Source organism: Alexandromys fortis, unplaced genomic scaffold, assembly GCF_014885135.2.
Source record: "Alexandromys fortis isolate MF-2015 unplaced genomic scaffold, M_Fortis_MF-2015_v1.1 scaffold_82, whole genome shotgun sequence".
Lineage (NCBI taxonomy): Eukaryota > Metazoa > Chordata > Mammalia > Rodentia > Cricetidae > Alexandromys > Alexandromys fortis.
The window spans coordinates 6,368,720-6,389,298 of NW_026067963.1; the positions used below are offsets into that span (position 1 = coordinate 6,368,720).

General features: G+C 36.9%; 1 protein-coding gene across 1 annotated transcript in view; it reads right to left on the reverse strand.

The window, feature by feature from the left end:
- Positions 1–20,579, reverse strand: part of Kcnh5 (potassium voltage-gated channel subfamily H member 5) — a 291,745-nt gene that overhangs the window by 62,218 nt on the left and 208,948 nt on the right. Inside the window, exon 9 of the mRNA XM_050153729.1 lies at positions 8,436–8,688. Coding sequence (XP_050009686.1) covers positions 8,436–8,688 — 253 coding nt within the window. The remainder of the gene's footprint in view (positions 1–8,435; positions 8,689–20,579) is intronic.

Here is a 20,579-nt window from a genome sequence, read left to right on the forward strand (position 1 = left end):
TGAAATAACATACAAAATCTTAGGATACTAGATCAAAATTGATTAAATAATTACAGTGATGAATCTAGAAATTCATTTTCTTCTTTTATGTTTTCCCAATTAAATTAATGGAGTATGGGTTTTTAAAGTATCCTTAGAATATTTTGAATTTCTTTTATGTCTGTTGTAATGCTTCCCTGTTCATTTCTGATTCTGTTATTTTGGGATGTCCATTTCTTTGTTTTGATTAGTTGTATCAAGGGTCTACTTTCATACCAACAGAATATGTCATAACCAATAGTCCTGCCCACCTATAATACTAATAAATTACAACAATGACCAGTATAGTAAAATAACCCAAAGGGTGCCATAGTGGCACCCGTATCTTGGTAGTAATCAACAACTCTGTAATTGGACTTAAGGCCTCTTTAATAAGAACGAAATCAAACCTGGTACTAGAAACCCAACCAACTACCTGGGTCTAGTGAGGTCATGGTTCTTGAAGAAGAAACTACTTTACTAAATGAGCATAATTCCTATCTGCCTCTAATAGCCATAATAAAGCATATAAAAATAAAGCACCAAGATTCAAAATATTTTCAAGAAATGAATTTTTAAAGAAATTTTTCATGAGAGAATTAAAGTGCATGTGTAATTATGCTATGATTTATATTCCATTATGATGTGATTAACTTGTCAATCAAGAACAAATTTAGACAAAACAAACAGCTAAAAGAAAGTGCATTTAGTAATAAAACTAAAGGTTTCAAGTAATGTATACATCACTTTTTCTTTCTGTCATTTCACAGTTTACTTTAGAATGTTTCTTTATAACCTTTATCAAAATGAACAAAACAATTAAAGTTTTAAACAACGACAGCAAAATTAACTAATGCGGATAACTCTTATCCTATCCTCAAAATAGCCAATAAACAGTCATCTCTTGTTAGTGGAGACTAGGAGTTTAAAGGTACTCAATGAATGAACAGAGCTTCCTCTTATCAAAACAGATGGCTGTTCATTGTGCGAGCATTCAAATATTAATTAGGCATGTTATCTAACTGAAATATTAACTCATTTCTCCTTTGAATTTTTAAACTGGTCTCTTTTTGTAAAGCTAATGATCAGACTCAGAGCCTCAAGCATGCTCACCATGAACCAAGAGCTCTACCACTGTGTTTCAAGCTCACTCTAAAATCTTCTACCTTTTTAGAATCATGGTGAAAATAACTATACACAAAAGAGCAATAAGAAACAAGAATTTTAACTCATGACAAATTTTGTCCCCTACTTCTGCTAAAAAAATATGAGAGAAATATAACAAAATTAACAAACATGGATAATTCTGCACCCATCACCAAATTTTTCATTATTTAATACCTGATACTAACTATTTCATGGCATAAAACATCCCTGAGCATATGTGATATGTAAGCTAGACACTAGCTTAGTCATTCATTTCAAATTATATTTTCTCTATCCAAGCAAGTCACCTAATACATGATTCAATTCACAGCAATCTTTTATTACACTTCTGGGAAGGTGGTCATGCAAGTCAATGAATTATTTACCAGGTGTGGTAAAGCCCATTAATACTCTACATCTTCAAGGCATATTATAAACTTTATACATCCTGAAGAAAAGCTACAAAATGTGGACATGTGTGGCAGTGTGCATGGGATGCCCAATGAAGATGCACCCTAGCTGCATAGCAAAGATTTTACACGCTTTCAGGCAAAGAAACGCCTATTCATGCTCATGACAATAGAAAGTCTGGTGCTAGTTTTTAGGTCAGTTCCTGCTGGGTACAATCATGTCAGCTATAAACATTTTGGATCTTAAGCATACTAGCCTCCCTCAAAGCCCTGAAATAGGAAGGAACCTCACACTTCACAAGAAAGCTGCTGTTTGGTCTATTTATATTTTCTCAGTTCTTTGCATCAAGCCTTATGAAGAATTTCACGGATGAACCAAGGGAAATGGGATTGAAAAAATAGAAATTAATGTTTGCTATCCACATAGTAAAAAACTGTAAAATGTGAAGACAAAACAGAGCTAGAATTACAACATGATTAAAGGAATAATACAGTCTATAACCTGTTTGGGAATTTTGATACCCTATGGGGCTAGTTTAACAGACAGATTTTGTTTTTTATCTTTGACAAATTATCTAGTGGTTTGATGATATGGGTTTTTAAATCCATAAAAATAACCACAATTATACATTGGTTAAAACAACTACCATATCCCAAAGATCTTTTGAATTTTACTTGGGTAGTTCCTTGAGTGTGTTTGGAGCATGACCATGGCTCTAATTGATGAGAGTTTATTTCAGCTTTCAATGCCACATCACAGTCAATTACTGAGGGAATTCAGGGCAGGAACTCAAACAACAGCAACCATGAGTCAGGAACTGATGCAGAGATCATGGAGGAGTGCTATGTGCTGACTTTCTCACCATGCTTTCTTGTAGCACCCAGGACTATCAGCTCAAGAATGGCACCACCCACAGTGAGCTGAGCCCTCCCATATCTGACATCTTAATAAAGAAATTACACCACAGGCTTGCCTACAGGCCACTCTGGTGAAAATAATTTCTCAGTTGAGGTCCCCCTGTTTCAAAATAAAGCTAGACTTTGTAAAATTGACATAAAACTAGCCAGCAAAGGTATATATATATATATATATATATATATATATATATATATGTAATTAATTTATAACCAGGGTGAATCAAATTAATATATATTATCTCAGATAGTGAATGTGTGTATTTGTTTATGGGCTGGGAAAGATAAAAATCTCCTTATTTAACAAAAATCTCTAAAAACTACAGTAGATACTCAAAAGGAAGAACATTTAACCAAAACGTAGCACTTCAGGAATCCCCCCAAATCATATAGAAAGAATAAAAGTAGAGAAAGAAACAAGGGAGATACAAAAAGCTAGAAGACAAGTAATAAAACAGCCATTATCTACCTATCAATAAGAATGTTAAATGTAAATGCATGTAACTGTCCAATCTAAGACACAACGGGGCTAAATGAAATCAATATCAGTTGTGGCTAGAGGTGACTCTAATAATAACAGAGCCTGATAAAAATAACCGTATGCTGATGATAGTTGACAGATTTTATTTTTGAAGACACTTAAAAGCAGACTGAAAGTGTGTATGAACATATGCAATGAAATCGTGATTAAAAGGGAGCAAGGGTACTGATATAAGATAGACTTCTAGAAAACAATGACACCAGCAACAAAGAAGGTCCTTGCTTAAGGATAAAGGGACAAATTGTGAAGGATCTATAACAGCTATAAATATATGCAATAGCGGAACATAGATAAAATAAATATTCTTTGACAGAAGGAAAAGAAGGAAACAGTAATATAGTACTACTCAGAGATTTCAGTACCTCACATTCAACAATGGTTTCATCAACATAATTGAAAGTTAACAAGGAAATACTGGACATGAATGGTATTTGCTTAATTTATTAGTCACTGTATCACTATAAGTAAGCATGGAAGTCAGCTTATAAGTTTTATTATGAACACATATTTATAGGCGTATTCAACTTAAATTTTTCTTATTTATGCTTTTAAATTGACCTTGACTATTTACAAACTATAAGTGCCATCGGGAAATATTTTAAAGAAGAAAGAAAATAAGTTGACAAGTATTAAAGCTAAAAGTTTTCCAGGTTTGTTAGAATATAATCCTTTCTACATATTTATTTTCAGTTTGCATATGCATACAACTCAGTAAAGAGCATGGTAGAGAAAAGGCATGTCACAAGCCACTAACAAGGAAGGCAAGAGCAGGGTCTGAGCATCCTCATCATCCATGAAAGTGGTTCTATTTAATCCTTGAGGCTGGAAAGTCTTTGTATAAATCCCAAGGAGATGGATGTGATGCCCTGGATGATGGCAATGATGGCAGAGTATAAGGAACCGGGGGTTGAAGCTGAGGGCAGACTGTGGGCAGTCACAGCTTTGAACAAAAACTACAAGAGCAGTAATAATAGGAACTGATAATAAATCTAATATTAAGTGAGCCAAAGAAGAAACCTGAAAAATGGCTCAGTCAGTGAAGTACTTTGCTTGCAAGCATGAGTATTTGAGAGTGCAATCTCCACAAGTCACCTAAAATAAAATTAGGCATTGTGGCACACACTTTCCATAGTTGGAAAGTAGAGACAGCGAGATACATGAGGCTCAGTGGCCACTTACTTGGCAAGTTCAAGACCTGTTAGAAATGCTGTCTCAGAAACCGAGGTGGACAACACATGATGAAGAGCACTCCAGGTTGTCTTCTCTTTTTAGTGCTTATGTACACAGATACACACATGCATGCATGCACACATGTGTATACAAACACATACAAACACACAGGATACAATAAAAAGGACTTAGTTTAAAGGATGCTGTGGAAAAGGTTTGAAACTAGCAGGAAGATAAGGGCTTGCATGTCTCTAGTGATATTTGTCACATAAGGGCAAATATCGGAGCCCTAGATAAAAAATGTCATAAACATTGCTTAAACTGTTCAAATCAATGCCGTTTAAAATGCAGCAAACACGTGCTTCAAGAAAAAAGAGCAAATGTTGACATTACTGACACTTGTCTTCATAATATGCAGGTCAAATCTACATGTTTCATGGTTCATTTTTTTAAAAGGGCATATGGAAAGAGAACAAGGAAGAAAGACAGTTAGTTCTGGAAGCTTAGGGCACAAACCCCTTGACATCTAACAGCAAGGGAACAGGGAAAAACAATAACCAAAGTTAAATGTCACATTTTCCCCGTTCTCAGAATGACAAAATATTATTCATTCATATCTTGGATTTGATTTTCTGTTTGAAATAAAACGAAGGCGTAGATTTTGAATTTTAAAAAACAGTAATTTGTGTTTTCTCTGAAAATGCACAAATGTTTACAAGACATGACTCTTCAAGAACCAATTCCAAGTAAAACTTGGGCCCCACTCATCTTTCTCATTTTTCTAGATTCACTTGCCCTCCATCTTTCTTCCTTATGCCTCTGCCTCTCAAGCCCCCAAGGGCACCGCACCCCTCATCTCAGGTGGGAATGCTAGGCTCTACGAACTCACAGTTCTCTTGGGAATTTGAAGTTAAAGTTAAAAAGCCATAAGACAGAGGTTTTCTTGGTTTAAGATTCTAACTCTATGATTCTAAGAATCAATAAAGATGAGCAAAAAGCAGATCTGTGAATAAAACAAAAACCTGAATCTCAGGAGCAAGGCCTATTGTTGGTAGCAAGCTACTATTTGAACAGTCCCTGAAAGGTACAATATACTTGTCAAGACATGTAGAAGTAACCTGGCTATTTCAACCATACCAACAAATCTATTCACGTTAAGTAATTATAGAGTAGGAACTGAAAAGTAAAAAGACATTAACGAAGATAAATATGTATGCATCATGAACTTAATTTGGAATTCTTTGTGTTTCATACAAAGTGAGAAGGTCACACACAAAAAAAATTGTGTGGAGGTGTAAGAACTGAAAAGAACTTCAAGTTGGAAAAAGACATCAACTGCAATTATATTCGTATGCCCTATTTAGAAAAAAAAAAAAAACATCCTGAAACCATCCCCAGTATGGAAATGAAAGCATTTGTTGACTGCATTTTTTCTCTTTCCTCTAATTAGTTATGCTTCAGAACTGACTCATTAAACCACTTGACACCTTGGACACACAAAAGAATTATGCCCTACCAAGAGACTGCATAGAAGCCAGGATCCGACCCCAAAGAATAAGAAAGCACCTGTTTCTGAATCCAGAGGTTTGAATTAATTTGAACATGACCTCCCTTCTCTAGCCTTCCTTTCTCTATGGCAGATTCCATAATAAGGAAAGCAAGGCTACTGAATGAAGTTATACAAAATTTGACAACTGACTCATCAGGCTACAAGGGAGGGGGGAAATGAATGGGGAGAAGAAGGGAGAGAGGGGTAAGGGGCTGGAGAGAAGAGAAGAGGAGGGGAGAGGAGGGGAGAGGAGAGAAAAGAAGGGGTGAGGAGGAGAGGGGAGGGTGATGGTGGGAGGAGAGTGATAAGAGGCAAGAGCTCTTGTAGGGGAAGGGACAGGAAGAGAAATGAAAAGTAAGGACAACAAAGGCTGATGATAGATTACCTGGTAATTTTTGAAATTTCTTCCAACTTGGAATTATTTCAAAGGAAGTTAATAAATAATTGAACAGGAACAAGAAGAAAGGAGGGAGAAAGGAAGGGACAGTCATCGCATGCCTGTGTGATTGGTGAGTTAGCTAGCCGCCACCTCTCCTCCGCTCTGGAAGCATTGTTCCGGAGTCTTAAATGTTAAAAATTGTACTTTAATTGCCTCTTGGCGGAAGTAATTCCTCTTAAGGTCCCATTAAAAAAATATAAAAGGAAGAAGGCTGTCAGAGAGGTGTCCACAGAATTCGACTCATTAATTTAGATAGGACTCATCTGAATCCCGAGACTTGGGAGAAGAAAGATCAAAAGCACATGCTCACAAAAATAAAATGTGGCAGATAGATGGGACCAGCCTGAAACCTGGGGGGTCCTGTCTTCATTTCATGGTGTCATTGGCCCAAGCCAGAAGCCATTTCCTTTTCAAACGGGAGGAAAATGCACTTTTTTTTTTGTCTGTCCTGCTAAGCAAATGGCTCCATTTGAACAGGCCCAAGTCAGAGGCACTGTCCTTGCTGCTCTTTCCAACCCTTTAGAGGGGTTAACGAGGTGCAGGGTAATGAAAGGAATGAAGCCAAGTAAATGATGGTGAGGAGTCCACAGCACTCAACTTCCGCGCCGTGATGTTTGATGCCTGTTTACCCATCAATGATCCTGTCAGTCAAGATCATTAAGGAGAAGACAAATGCACCTGTTCACTGGGTGGGGGATGTTGTATGGTCTTCTTTAAGCACACAAGGGTGGTCATAGCATGGATATGCTTCACTTTGGCACAGAGGGCTGTTCCGGTGATGTGAGGCTTCCGTGAAAGATCGTGACTCTTTTCTCCTCCAGCAGACCAAAGCTAAACACCAAGCGGCAACATCAAGTACACCCAGAGTGCTGATTCCCTAGCCCTCTGCTATTTCCTTGCAATAATATTTAAAGAGAAATAATTCCTGCAAGAGACTTAACTGTAACCATACTATTCTTTCAAACAGTTAAAGGTTGCTTGGCAAACACTGGTATTCTATTCTTTGCAGCCCCAATTCATTTTCTACTAGTTTTTACAGAAACCACTTTCCAGCAAAAGGTCATTTCTTCTCCTTTCTGCATTTTGTATTTTTCAAATAATTGTACTTTTTGAAATCGGGTTTTCTTTTTTTATTTGTGTGTTTTTTTTTCCCTCAGATTCCACATTGATTTTCATTTTTGCCCTTGCAGTGTCTAGCACCCACCAGTCAGTCTTTCTCTCATGAGAATCAGTCAGGCTACGGTAGGTTGACCTCGGTAGCAAAAAAATAAAAAAAATAAATAAAAAATCCAATAGTTTAAAGATTGAACTCATTTTTCATGAGGCACAGGCCATGAAAAATATGATCAAAATGAAGCTGACAGTGTGCAACTCTTAAGTTATTTTACTTGAGAGAAACACAAGCTCATCTGACCTCCCATTTTTTCCTTCTCTTTCTGTGTGGATTCCATGAACCTGCTGCAGGTATTTGAGCAGAAAAGTGATCTAGAGATTCATTCAGCAAGTTTGTTTACCAAAACGTGCACCTTACACTATGGCCACTGTATGTTAAGTTGTTTTTGTTTGTTTGTTTTAATTCTGTCAGATTCGTGGAGTGTTACCTCCTTAGTGTTGCTCTGTTAGGATTCTTACCTACTAAGTATCTGAACTTTAGAATACATTTATCGTCAGCCAACTAATATTTCTGGGTAAAGAAGCAGATGGATGGGACCGGCTTTACAAACCTAAATTTAATTTCCTCCCATTGTGTTTGCTCCTGTGAGTCTCATTAGCCTCCTCAGCACCATCTTCTTCATAATTCACCCACCACCATGAGGCAGGATCATAGGGAGTAGGATAATGTGTATTCAATCCTCTCTTTATTACTAACTAGCTGGGCAAGTCTTTGTACTTCCTCAGCCCTTGCCAGGCTCTTCCCTAAAGGCAGAGCCTGACTAGATAGCTCTATTGCCCTCCAAGACCAACTCCCTGCATTGCTAATCTGAAAATAGTTCCAAAAGTAAATTCCCGCTTACCAATGAGGGTGGACATTAGGCTTTAGGCTGTGGTCAGCTTTTATCTAAACGAATGTAATGCAAACCTATGTTCTGCGTTAGCTGTGACTGAGACTAATGTTCTTTGCTGAAACAGCTACAAGTTTTCACTGAAATTCATCACCTTATTAGTGACCCCTTTTCCAAAGTCACCAAACAGAAGGGATTTCTGTTTAGAACACACTTGTTATGACGTCAGAAAAATTCACAGTACCTAAAATAGCCACCACCTCGTCATCCTGGATAACTTCCAGGGACCCCGACACCACAAAGCAGAGGGCATCCACACTTTCTCCAGCATGGTAAATCAGGTCCCCAGGAGCACAGTGAATGGTTTGGAACTCCACTGCCAAGGCACGCAGGCACCCATCGCTGGCCAATCGGAATGCAGGATGTTCGTTAAAAACCTTCCGGTTCAGATGAACACAGATGTCAGCTCTCATGTCCTTGGGACATATGGAGAGGACCTGAAAGAGTGAAAAAGGCATGAGTGAAAGGGAAAGGTAAAGGGTCTATTTCAGAAGAAAAAATGTCACACAACAAATGCTTATTGACCACGACTGTGTCTGCTAGACACGGTGCTAGGCACCTGGAAAGCAAAGTTAGACACTGGCCAGTCCTCAAGGAAATCAGAATCCAGTGAGATGCACTGATGTACACACAGACATTACAGCATCAGATCACATAAGCACAGCACAATGTAGTCAACATTAGAGGAGAGAATGTTTCCCTATTACAACACAGTCTTGAGACTCCAGCAAGAGTCTTGGCAAAAGTTATAGTCAATCCGGAAAACATGTGCATGCAAATAACGTTACACAGACTGAGTGGATTACATTGGCTTATTTATGAATATATGTTTGCTTATATATTATATATGTACATATATATATTAACAATTGTAGAAAATGAGGCTATGGATTTGGAATAGACTAGGGAATGACTAGGAAGAGTTTAGAGTATGGAAAGAACAAATAATATAATTATAGTAGCAAATCGAATCCAAGAACACATCAGAACCATCATCCACCATGACCAAGTCAGCTTCATCCCACAGATGCAGGGATGGTTTGACATATGAAAATCTGTCAATGTAATTCACCATATAAACAAGCTGAAAAATAAAAACCACATGATCATCTCATTAGATGCTGAAAAAGCATTTGACAAAATACAACATCCCTTCATGATAAAGATCTTGGAGAGAGCAGTGATACAAGAAACATAGCTGAACATAGTTAAGGCAATATACAGCAAGCCAACAGCCAACATTAAACTAAATGAAGAGAAACTCCCAGCGATTCCACTCTCTCCGTGTCTATTCAATATAGTTCTTGAGGTCCTAGCTAGAGCAATAAGACACCAAAGGGAGATCAAGGGGATACAAATTGGAAAAGAAGAAGTCAAATTCTCACTGTTTGCTGACGATATGATAGTTTACATAAGTGATCCCAAAAATTCTACCAAAGAACTTCTACAACTCATAAACACTTTCAGCAATGTAGCGGGATACAAGATTAACTAAAAAAAAAAAATCAGTAACCCTCCTGTACACAGATGATAAAAGGGCTGGGGAAGAAATCAGAGAATCAACACCCTTCACAATAGCCACAAAGCATAAAATATCTCGGAGTAACTCTAACCAAACAAGTGGAAGACTTGTATAACAAAAACTTTAAATCTTTGAAGAAAGAAATTGAAGACACCAGAAAATGGAAAGACCTCCCATGCTCTTGGGTAGGCAGAATTAATATAGTAAAAATGTCAATCTTTCTGAAAGCAATTTACAGATTCAACACAATGCCCATCAAAATCCCAGAAAAATTCTCCAAAGACCTCAAAAGAATGGTACTCAACTTCATTTGGAAAAGCAAAAAACCCAGGATAGCCAAAACAATCCTGTACAATAAAAGAACTTCTTGAGGCATCACAATCCCTCTCTTCAAACTCTACTACAGAGGTACAGTACTGAAAACAGCCTGGTATTAGCATATGAAGAGACAGGAGGACCAATGGAACTGAATAGAAGACTTGACTATCAATCCACAAATCTTTGAACATCTTATCTTTGATAAGGAAGCAAAAAAATATCAAATGGAAAAAAGAAAGCATATTTAACAAGTGGTGCTGGCATAACTGGATATCAACATGTAGAAAAATGAAAATAGACCCATATCTATCACCATGCACAAAACTCAAGTCCAAATGGATCAAAGACTTCAACATAAAGCCAGCAACACTGAACCTTATAGAAGAGAAAGTGGGAAATACACTTGAACAGATTTCAATCTTTCAAGGGTAAGGCTAAGTTGATTCTCCCATTCAGTTAAAATTAGTAATATTTAATGTAGAATGTCTTTCTTTCTTTTTAAAATTATGTTTTAACTTTAGATCCCCCCCAAGACTTGAAGTACCCCAACTATCCCTCTTATTTGTATTACCATAAATATAGCACTGGCTGCTTCCCTGCAGGAATAATTGATCTATCATACAGTATAATAAAATTATACCTTCTGAATCCTTTGTCTCTACCTTCCCTATGACTACATTTTATTTCATATCATGATCATCTCCATTATTTTCTTTCTCACAGTTTTTCAAATTCCTATAGACAACAACCATCAGTTTACTTGCCTTTCTGAAATGTTTTCTCTTTGAAGAAATTAATGCCCTACTGGGACTTAAAAAGCAGTTGGTACTTCCCCATATTAACATTTCCAGTAGTGATAATAAATATATCAGGCTTTAGTGGGTTTGTCTAAACCCACTAAAGGTTTTAGTGTTTAGTGGGTTCAGATCACTCAGCAGGCACCTACTCAGCTTCTGTTATGTGTCATTGTGCTAAATCCCTGGATATGTATAAATAGACATCATCCCTGCTGTAGAAAAACTAGCAATGTGTTCGGAAGGCAGACATGAAGAGACACTTACAATGTAATGGAAAAATAAAGTGACAGGGACACAGGAGCACAAGTTACCAATGAGTCTTGGCTTTCAGCTTCTAACATGAGGTCATAAGGTTAAGTTCAGGAGGACTGGAGTCCAAGTTCAGCTAGTGTGTAGGAAAGTGGTTCTCAACCTTCCTAATGTTTCAATCCCTTAATACAGTTTCTCATATTGTTGTGACCCATGAACTATAAAATTATTTTATTACTACTTCATTGCTATAATTTTGCTACTGTTATGAATTGTAACATTTATTTTTATTTATTTTTTTATATTTATTTACATTTCTCTTATATTTAGGATATCTGATATACAGCCTCAAAGGGATCATGACCCACAGGTTGAGAGCTACTGGTCTAGGGTATTTTACTTACTTTCTCCAATCATCTCATATGATATAAGGATACTGTGCACTGGTATCATAAGTTCACGATAAAAATTTAAATTATCCTCTATAGCCTGCACATAGCCAAGGCTGAAAAAAATGCTAGCTTTTATTACCACTTGTATGTATATTCCTATAGTTTTTTTTTAGCCCTCTGCTGAATCTATTTCCTTCTACCCCTGTATAAGTCCATGCTGTTTGATAAAATAAATTAAGGAAGTACTTTAACATAAATCTGAACATACTTCGAAAATAGGCTAAGATTACCATATTTTTAAGTTGAAAATATAAGCTATTTTTAAAGCACACACACATAAATACTACATTATAAAGCACAAAGGAAAAATGAATTGCTCTGTTTTTATCCATTTCCCATACAGGATTTTTATTGGTTTTTATTCATTTTCGAGACAATCATTTTAAGCCGTTTTAGTTATTTCTTTCTGGACTCATATTGCAATTGGAATCTTCTAATATTTAGAACAATCTCTGTTTACTAAAAGATGATTTTCATTGTATGTTAAGTACAGTTCTGCTTTTTCTGTTTCACTTAACTTCTGATACAAACACTGTTTTGCTTTTTTTTGTTTTTGTTTTTGTTTTGTTTTTCGAGACAGGGTTTCTCTGTGGTTTTGGAGCCTGTCCTGGAACTAGCTCTTGTAGACCAGGCTGGTCTCGAACTCACAGAGATCGCCTGCTTCTGCCTCCCGAGTGCTGGGATTAAAGGCGTGCGCCTGAGCTTGTAATCACTTCTTATTTTTATTTGTCTTACCTTGGATTTTGAAATCAGACTTTTTATATATACAAAGCTAACCTTGAATTTATTATGTAATCCAGGCTGGCCTCAAATTCATGGCAATCCTCAGACTCCCAAGTGTAGAAATTGCAGGACTGTATCACCTACTTTTATGTCCTGCTTTAACTAATTATATTGATTTATGGAACATATGTACAGTTGCCATAAAGTGACAAGTTAGTTAAGTGCTAAAATAGACCAAGCAGAGTCATGCCTAATGATAACAAGCTCCCTCTCCACCCTTAGACAAACTATCTTCCTGACTTGGTGGGTGCTATCAGAATTAAAAGCATATTATTATTTATCTTGGAAATGATGATATTAATAACATTTTGGGCAAGAAAAAATGTAGTTTCAAGCAACAGAATAAAAAAAATATCATTTAAGATAACTCTCATGCATAGTACATGGTTCAAATTGTAGTGTATTGTTATGACAGTCATATCCAAAATTTTTCTTGGTAGATTCTCTAATGGTATCTCACAATTGCCAGCAAATAAAATTATACCACAGTGGAGAAGATTCAGCGAAAGAGTGACTTCTGCTCATTTCCAGTGTGTATTATGTCTCCCTTCATCATGTTAGCATATTAACACATTAGATTCTTAATTAAGAGAAGCAATAAATTTTCCCTTGGAAGAGCAATGAAGTATTTAAGGAATCATTTCTCATAACACTGAAAACCAGCTCTGAAAAACAGGTGAACGCCAGACTTTGGAATCTAAAACATTTTTTGTATTATTTATGAAATCCATTAAACCCAAAGTCAAGAGCTATAGTAGCTGAAATCTTTCAGGATAGGAGGGTCTAATCTCAACACTATGGCTACAGAACCCTCAGCAAAATAAATATGGTTACCTTATCTCTGATTTCTTAAAATAATTTATGGCTTGCTTCCTTCAAGTAAAGGCGACATTCTAGCCAGGCTTGTGGGGCTTTAGTGGGACCCTCTGCCTTTCTCTCTTCCCCCACAGGCACATCTCAGCCACACCTTTCTCACCCTTCTCAACTTGCCATGCACCTGGTGATGTTTCACATGTGTTTTTCTCTTGATTGGCAGGTTCCATCATCACTTTCTGTGTCTCATCACCTCAGATTCATCTTTCTGTGACAAATGCAACTTCTATATAGTTCAATTATAGAATAGAGGGTTGTATTAGGAAACCAAACTAAGATGAAGAGGTCTTATGATTTGTTTATGCAGAAAAAAGCAATGAAATTATTATCAGAGCTTTGAAACATTTATTTTCAGCCTTAGAATATTTTTTAGTGTTTTTCTAATGAACCTTTATATTATGTGTAAGGCATAAAATGAAATAATTAAAATAAAATAAAAGCAACTTTAGCCGGGAGAAACTCTAAGAACTAAGACTCCATATAACACACATTTGGTCCTTCATTCAATCATAGGTTTTGAGCATTGGTTGAAAGCCTAGCATTACACAGGTCCTCAAAGTATAGAAGAAAAACTATCACAGGGAAAAGCCTGTTCCCTGGAGCTTACAGTCAGGAACAGTTGAAAAATCACTGTTTCTTGCCCAATGCCCCATTTACAGAGAAGACAAATGTTTTTCCTAAAGGCTGTGTGGTTTGCTGAGGTCATACTCAACAAATAACTACAAAACTCTTAGTTCCAGCATGCCCCCAAGTAAAGCTGAACAAGAATAAAATATAACATCTATGCCCCTCCGTTGCTCTCTGATTCTTTGTATATGACATAAAACAAATAATACTGATTTTTAAAAACCATCTAAGGTTCAGTTAATCAAATCTACAATCTAACAGAAAAGCACTAGTTTCCGCTCTTACCACTGAGCAGCCAAGATTTTGTTTGAAATGTGGTTTTTGCTTCTAAATACTTACATATTGTTCACAAATGTGCCACACATTACAACATATCAGTAAAGGCACAAGAACTCATGATTTATACTAAAGAATGCCATCTCTTACTTGAAATGCAGGTTGTCACCCATAGATGAAAAGGCCCTGAGCTAGATACTCGGTGAATATTTAATAAATATTCCTCCCTCTTCCACATTCATCCATTATGTAACTGGAAACCATAGGAAAGGAGGTCTAAATATATTGATACAGGAGCCAAGATGCTATATCCGGATGCCCTGAGGATAAGGTTACCTTAAGAGTCAGTTTTTATACCCTCTCTCACTCAGTCTTCTTAAGTACTTTAAACCATACTCTATCATTTACTGTACATGACATGAATAATTAAAAGCATTAAAGGAATTGAACATTTCCACAATTCATACTTAGTTATATTATCATTTCCATAAAACTTGAATCTCTGAAGTTTTATTTTCTACTAGCATTCTTCGAAATCATATTACCAATTTGTTAACTAATGAAATACTTATTTTTAAAAACAAAGATGGAGTTAATTAAGAAAAGAACATCTCTGAGTGTTGATCACGCAAGCCTTTAATCCTAGAACTCTAGAGGCAGAGATATGTGGATCTCTGTAAGTTTGAGGCCAGCCTGGTCTATATAGTGAGTTCTAGAACAGTCAGTACTGTTTCACAGAGAAACCCTTTCTCACAAAACGAGAGAGAGAGAGAGAGAGAGAGAGAGAGAGAGAGAGAGAGAGAGAACATCTTAGTGTAGATTTAAGCATTAGCATTAAGAAAGACAGAAGGGCGAGTGAAATGGCTCAGTGGTTAAAACCACTTATTGCTCTATGTGAGGACTGAAATTTAGTTAGGCACCTATAACTCCAGATCCAAAGAATCCAACACCTCCTCCTGGACTCTGTGAAATGGACAACACACACACACACACACACACACACACACACACACACATGTTGTAAGGGAAGTCCACTTGGTGATTCCTGGCTGATCAGCCCTAACTAATCACACAGAAACTGTATTATTTAAATTACTGCTTGGCCTATTAGCTCTAGATTTCCATTGGCTAGCTCTTAAATCTTAATTTAACCTATCTCCATTATCTGTGTATCATCACATGGCAGTGGCTTACTGACAAAGTTCTGGCATCTGTGTCCAGCAAGGTTTCATGGCTCTGACTCTGCCTTCCTTCCCCCAGCATTCAGTTTAGTTTTCCCCACCTAGCTCTGTTCTACCCTATCAGGCCAAGCCAGTTTCTTTATTCATCAATGGTATTCGGAGCATATAGAGGGGAATCTCACATCTCTCATGCACACACATACACACATACTAAATAAACACATGTAATATAAAATTTAACAACAGAAAAAAAGAGATGGAGAGAGATATATGTAAGAGAAACACATGACTTCACGAGGGAGAGTGGCATGGAATGCTTACCTACATATTTTCAGTCACTGCTGACTCAGTTCCCTCATAGTTAGAGCATTTAGGTTGTAATTAAGGAGCCAGATTTCCAGTTTTCTCTTTTATAATCCTCTGCTATATCAGATCATCAAAATATGTGCTTTAAAAAACAGTATGTAAAATATAAAACATCTTTAAGACCCTTTCCAAACTGCTTCTCGGCAGAAGTGAACCAAGTTACTCAACCCTGCTGCACGTGAGAGAATTGTGTGTGTTTTCAATAATCTAATGCTTAATTTCTGTGAAAGAGAAAAGGCAGTTTTACCCAAAAGAAAAACAGAATTGTACAGTGTAGGGAGCAAGAGCAGAGGGAGCTTCAGCCTTGGTGGGGTTCTGCCTCAACTCCTAGGCCACTGCCCATGGGGTGACCAAAAATGACCTACAGTAGCAGAGGGAGCTTCAGCCTTGGTGGGGTTCTGCCTCAACTCCTAGGCCAGTGCCCATGAGCTGACCACAACTGACCTACAGAAAACAACACTAACATGCTAGTGACGAAAAGGGTCACAAGGAGTGAATTGAACAGGATCTTGTCGCGAGGCCTCTTATTGCTATAGGATTAATACTTCAATTGATTATGTATAAAATCCTGCACCAGGAGAAATATATAATGTTCGAGCTTTTAATAATAATGGACATGTCAAAACGGGCTCCTTATTTTCCCCCTAGAATATGCAAAGGATGTAAATACATTAATGACATTCTGACAGGCTGAAACTAACACCGACATGCTTCAAAATCCTTCCTGTTTTCATGCAATTCAATCATGCTCTGCTAATCATTCTCTCCTCAGGAGTCCCAGAGAATTGATATTAAGTTGGAGAAATCACTGGGAATATATAAAATATTTTGGACAAAAAATATTTTCATACTCTTTCCTAGAAATAAGGAGCCTTAATATTGGAAAAACCCCGTGTGCCTCACACACTATTGCACTTGTTCATTTGGGGGAAAGAAAAGAGAGTTCACTGCATGGGGTGAGGGGTAGTCACACGGAACATAGGAATCGGTGTCTGATGCTCATCTGCCAGTCTCCAGGGGCTCAGACCTCCACAGAATTCTGCCAGGAACAAAGTAATGAAATGACACTAAGGCAAATTAACTTCCCTTATTTGAAAGTAAGAGGTCACATTTAACGACTTAAGACTGTTATAACCGGTGAAGAATTAGAAGTTAAAACCCATTGGTTTCACATCAGAGACTAATTTCCTGAGAACGGGCTTCAATCTTGAAGGCTCTTACTGTAAACAGGCAGTGAGGTCATCCTATTAGGTTTCCAGGATCTTTCAGAGCGACCTATGTAGCAGGTGGAAAAGAGCAAACGCTGCCATTACTTTTCGCCTCTACAAAGCTTCAAAGTGGTAGCTTTCTAAAGTGAGGACTCAGAGAAAATGAAGTCTACATTGGGAATGGGTAATGGAGCAATGGGGAAGGACACTTGTTGCCAAGCCTGAAAATATACCTGCATGCCTGAGTTCAAGACCCAGATCTTACATGCTAGAATCAGAGAACTAGATCCTTTGAGCTCCAAGCTCACATACAAACATATATTTATGTGTATGTATTTGTATGTATATATAAGTGTATATTTGTATATGTACGTACGTATATATATGTATGTATGTATGTATGTATGTATGTATATAGATATGGGTGTGTATCTATTCTCTATGATACTGATCCAAATCTCACCTTTCATTTTATATGCTAAATTTTGACTAAATAAAAAATATACTTTTCTATTCATGTGAAAAAAATCTTTAAAAATTAAGAAGATTTTTTGAAATGTATTTGATTAATTTCATAGAAAAATAGAAACAGTAGTCTTCCTATTGACCATGACTTTTTCTTAAGTCACCTATGTCAAGGGTGATTTCTAGCTTCTGTAAAGCAATGATCTCACCTGCTCATGGAAGCAGGAACGGAAGCTCCATTGCTGGAATGTTAGTGAAGGTTGGTCACGTTTATACCCTAAGACATAATAATTCTACTTCTATGTGTATGCATAACAAAACAAAATATCTATCTGTGTTGATGATATGATTAAAAATAGTAAAAACAGGGAAAAACAAAAAAAAGTAATTTTCAGGGCCATAGCATTTGTGGCATCACAATAGAACCCAAGCTGAAAATTATCCAGACACACAGAAATGCTGACATTTTCCACATTGCATCATGTTTCCAGACTGGACTAGCATCCAGCAACGGAAGTGAGAGAAGGAAGCATAGAATCAATAAATGGATCCCATCAACATAAAGCTGACACTAAAAGAAAAGTCTATGTAACCTATTTATATAAAGTAGAAAGGAGGGCAAAACGAGTTATTGGAGCTGACAGTCAATACGCAAGTGACTCTTGGGAAGGCAGCACAGGTAAGTGTCTGTAGAGTACGTAGCAAGGAGGACTTGGGGTTCAGGTAGGAGGTTAGCGGGATATTGGCTATACATAAATGTTCACTTTGTGGACATTTATAGACCTGTTCGTTGGAAATACTATTTTGGATTTTCATCATTTTGAAATATGTTAATTTTAATGTTTGCTTTAGGGGCAGAAAAGATGACTGAGTGATTAAGAACACTAGCTGCTCTTCTGGAGGATCCAGCAGTGACTTCTTGTTTTAGTGGTCAATCCTTAGCTATTTTGGATAAAGACACACACAAAAAATACAAATAAATACATTTTTCCTCAAAAGAGAAAAGTATGAAAATTTGTTTGAAAAGTTCAGTTATCTCTTGTAAACAGATATTAAGAGTACACAAAAAAGGAGCAGAAAGTTATCTTCAAAGGATTGAAACTTATGAAGTGGAAAGAAAGCTTAATGAAAGCATTTTTTAGAGTACCAATAGGTGAGTTATTGAAGTCACGCGGAAACATTTCCACAAATGTAAGATTAATACAGATGACACGTGTTACAAGTAAGATTGAAATCAGGATAGAGTATAAAACAATGGTGCATTGTAGAAATAGAAAGCTTCAAATAACATAAGCTTTGCATCCAGTCTCCAAATGAGTTGACATTTTGCAAAGCAGCCCCTACTCCGTATGTTTCTGCTGAGGTTTGCTATGTTATTGCACATAGTTCAAAGGTGACTGCAATATCTGACTAGCTTTTGTTTAACCAAAGTTGTTCCCATTAGTAACGTTTGAAGAATTTAGCTCTTGGGGATCTGTGAAACAGAAAAAAAAAAGGGAGGAGGATAGTTATTTGAGAACTTATATATACACGGACGCTTCCTAGAGTTTTCTCAGAGCAGCAGTTTTGCAGAAATGAAACACAAAGAGCAGCATGTAGACTATTCTATGATTTTGGCATGAAATGTCTGAAAGTCTCATGTGTTAGGTGGTTAGTCACTAGCTGGCCATGCTCTGTGCTCTCCCTGTAGTTCTGGTTACATCAGCAAGGAAAAGACAGGTCACTGGAGTTGTGTGCTTGGGGACATCTTGTCCCTTGTCCATTATTCCACCTCATCATCCCACCCACTGTGATGTCCTACATAGGACATGCCCAAGACTACATGGAATGAATTCCCTGCCGCCATGAACCAAAGTAAATCAATCCTCCCTCCAGCTGTTTGTGCCAGATTTCATCATAGTAAGTCACGAGTTATGCAGACTATGAGAATATAACTGGCATACAACAGGTTTAGGAAAGATAAGATAAAACCAAGTGAGTGAAAAGGTGAAGCCCAGACTGAGAGGAAATAATATATGCATGTGTGTACAGATTCATATATATTCACACCTATAAATAATAAGCATTATGTACACTACAAAACGTCCCACCAAAATACAAATGAGGATAACGAGAGGCAAATATGATCAAGGAATGCCAGAAATAGTTATGAAAATCTCACAATGACACTCAGTATTTTGTACAACTAATATACGCTAATTTTAGAACTCTAAACATATAAAATGTATGACATCTTTGGATTGGGCCTGGCTAGAGAATTTTGAATTCCACATGCATTCATGAACATATTTCAACGAGAATTTGGAAATTTTTCAGATATTAGTTCCTTTAAAATCCTTTTCTCACATTCTTTCTGTGCCTTTACTTCATGATGCCTTCCTATCATTTCTTGGTGCTGTGCAGTGAATCCCATAGGTCGCTTTACTCTTTTTTCTCCTCTAACTAGATATCTGAGCATATGTCTTGAATTCACAGATTCTGTCTCCTTGATCAAGTCTGCTGCTGAGAATCTCCACTGCATTTCTGATATTAGTCATCCCTGTTACTATCATAAGTTTTATCTCACTGTTCTCAGAAATTGGTTTGTTTCTTATAATTTCAACCTAAAATTGACTCACTGTGCTTATATCATGTTTTTCTGATGACATACACACACATAAGCTCACGCATATCTGCACGTGTAAGCACGCAACACATCAAACAGTATCATTTCATCTTAAAGTTCTAGAAATTTCTTCCATCTGTGCAAAAAAAACACAGGGCTAACTCTGAAGACAGAATTATGCCAACACAGGCCAGTGCCGTGTGACATCATTTGGGTGTGAAAGCTGAAGAATTCAGTTCAGAAGCAGTAGAAAGGTGGTACTAGATGCTGTGCCGTGGAGAAATGGGAAGATGTTAAAATCTTCCTTAAAACTGTGATGCATAACAGGTTGATCGTGTCAGGGATGACCCTGCTCCCAAGAGTATTTAGACAATACAGAATACAACTGATGGTCTCAAAAAAAGAAGTTGGGAGAGGAGGGCTGACTATGATCAAAATACATAGCATGAAATTCTCATAGGATTAATAAAGAATGTTTTCTAAAATTTTGTAAAAGGTACAGACTTTCAGTTATCAAATTAATTAGCACTGAAGACCTAATGCACAATGCGGTAGATAGAAACAATACTACATTGTACCTATAACTTGCTAAGAGACTAATCTTCA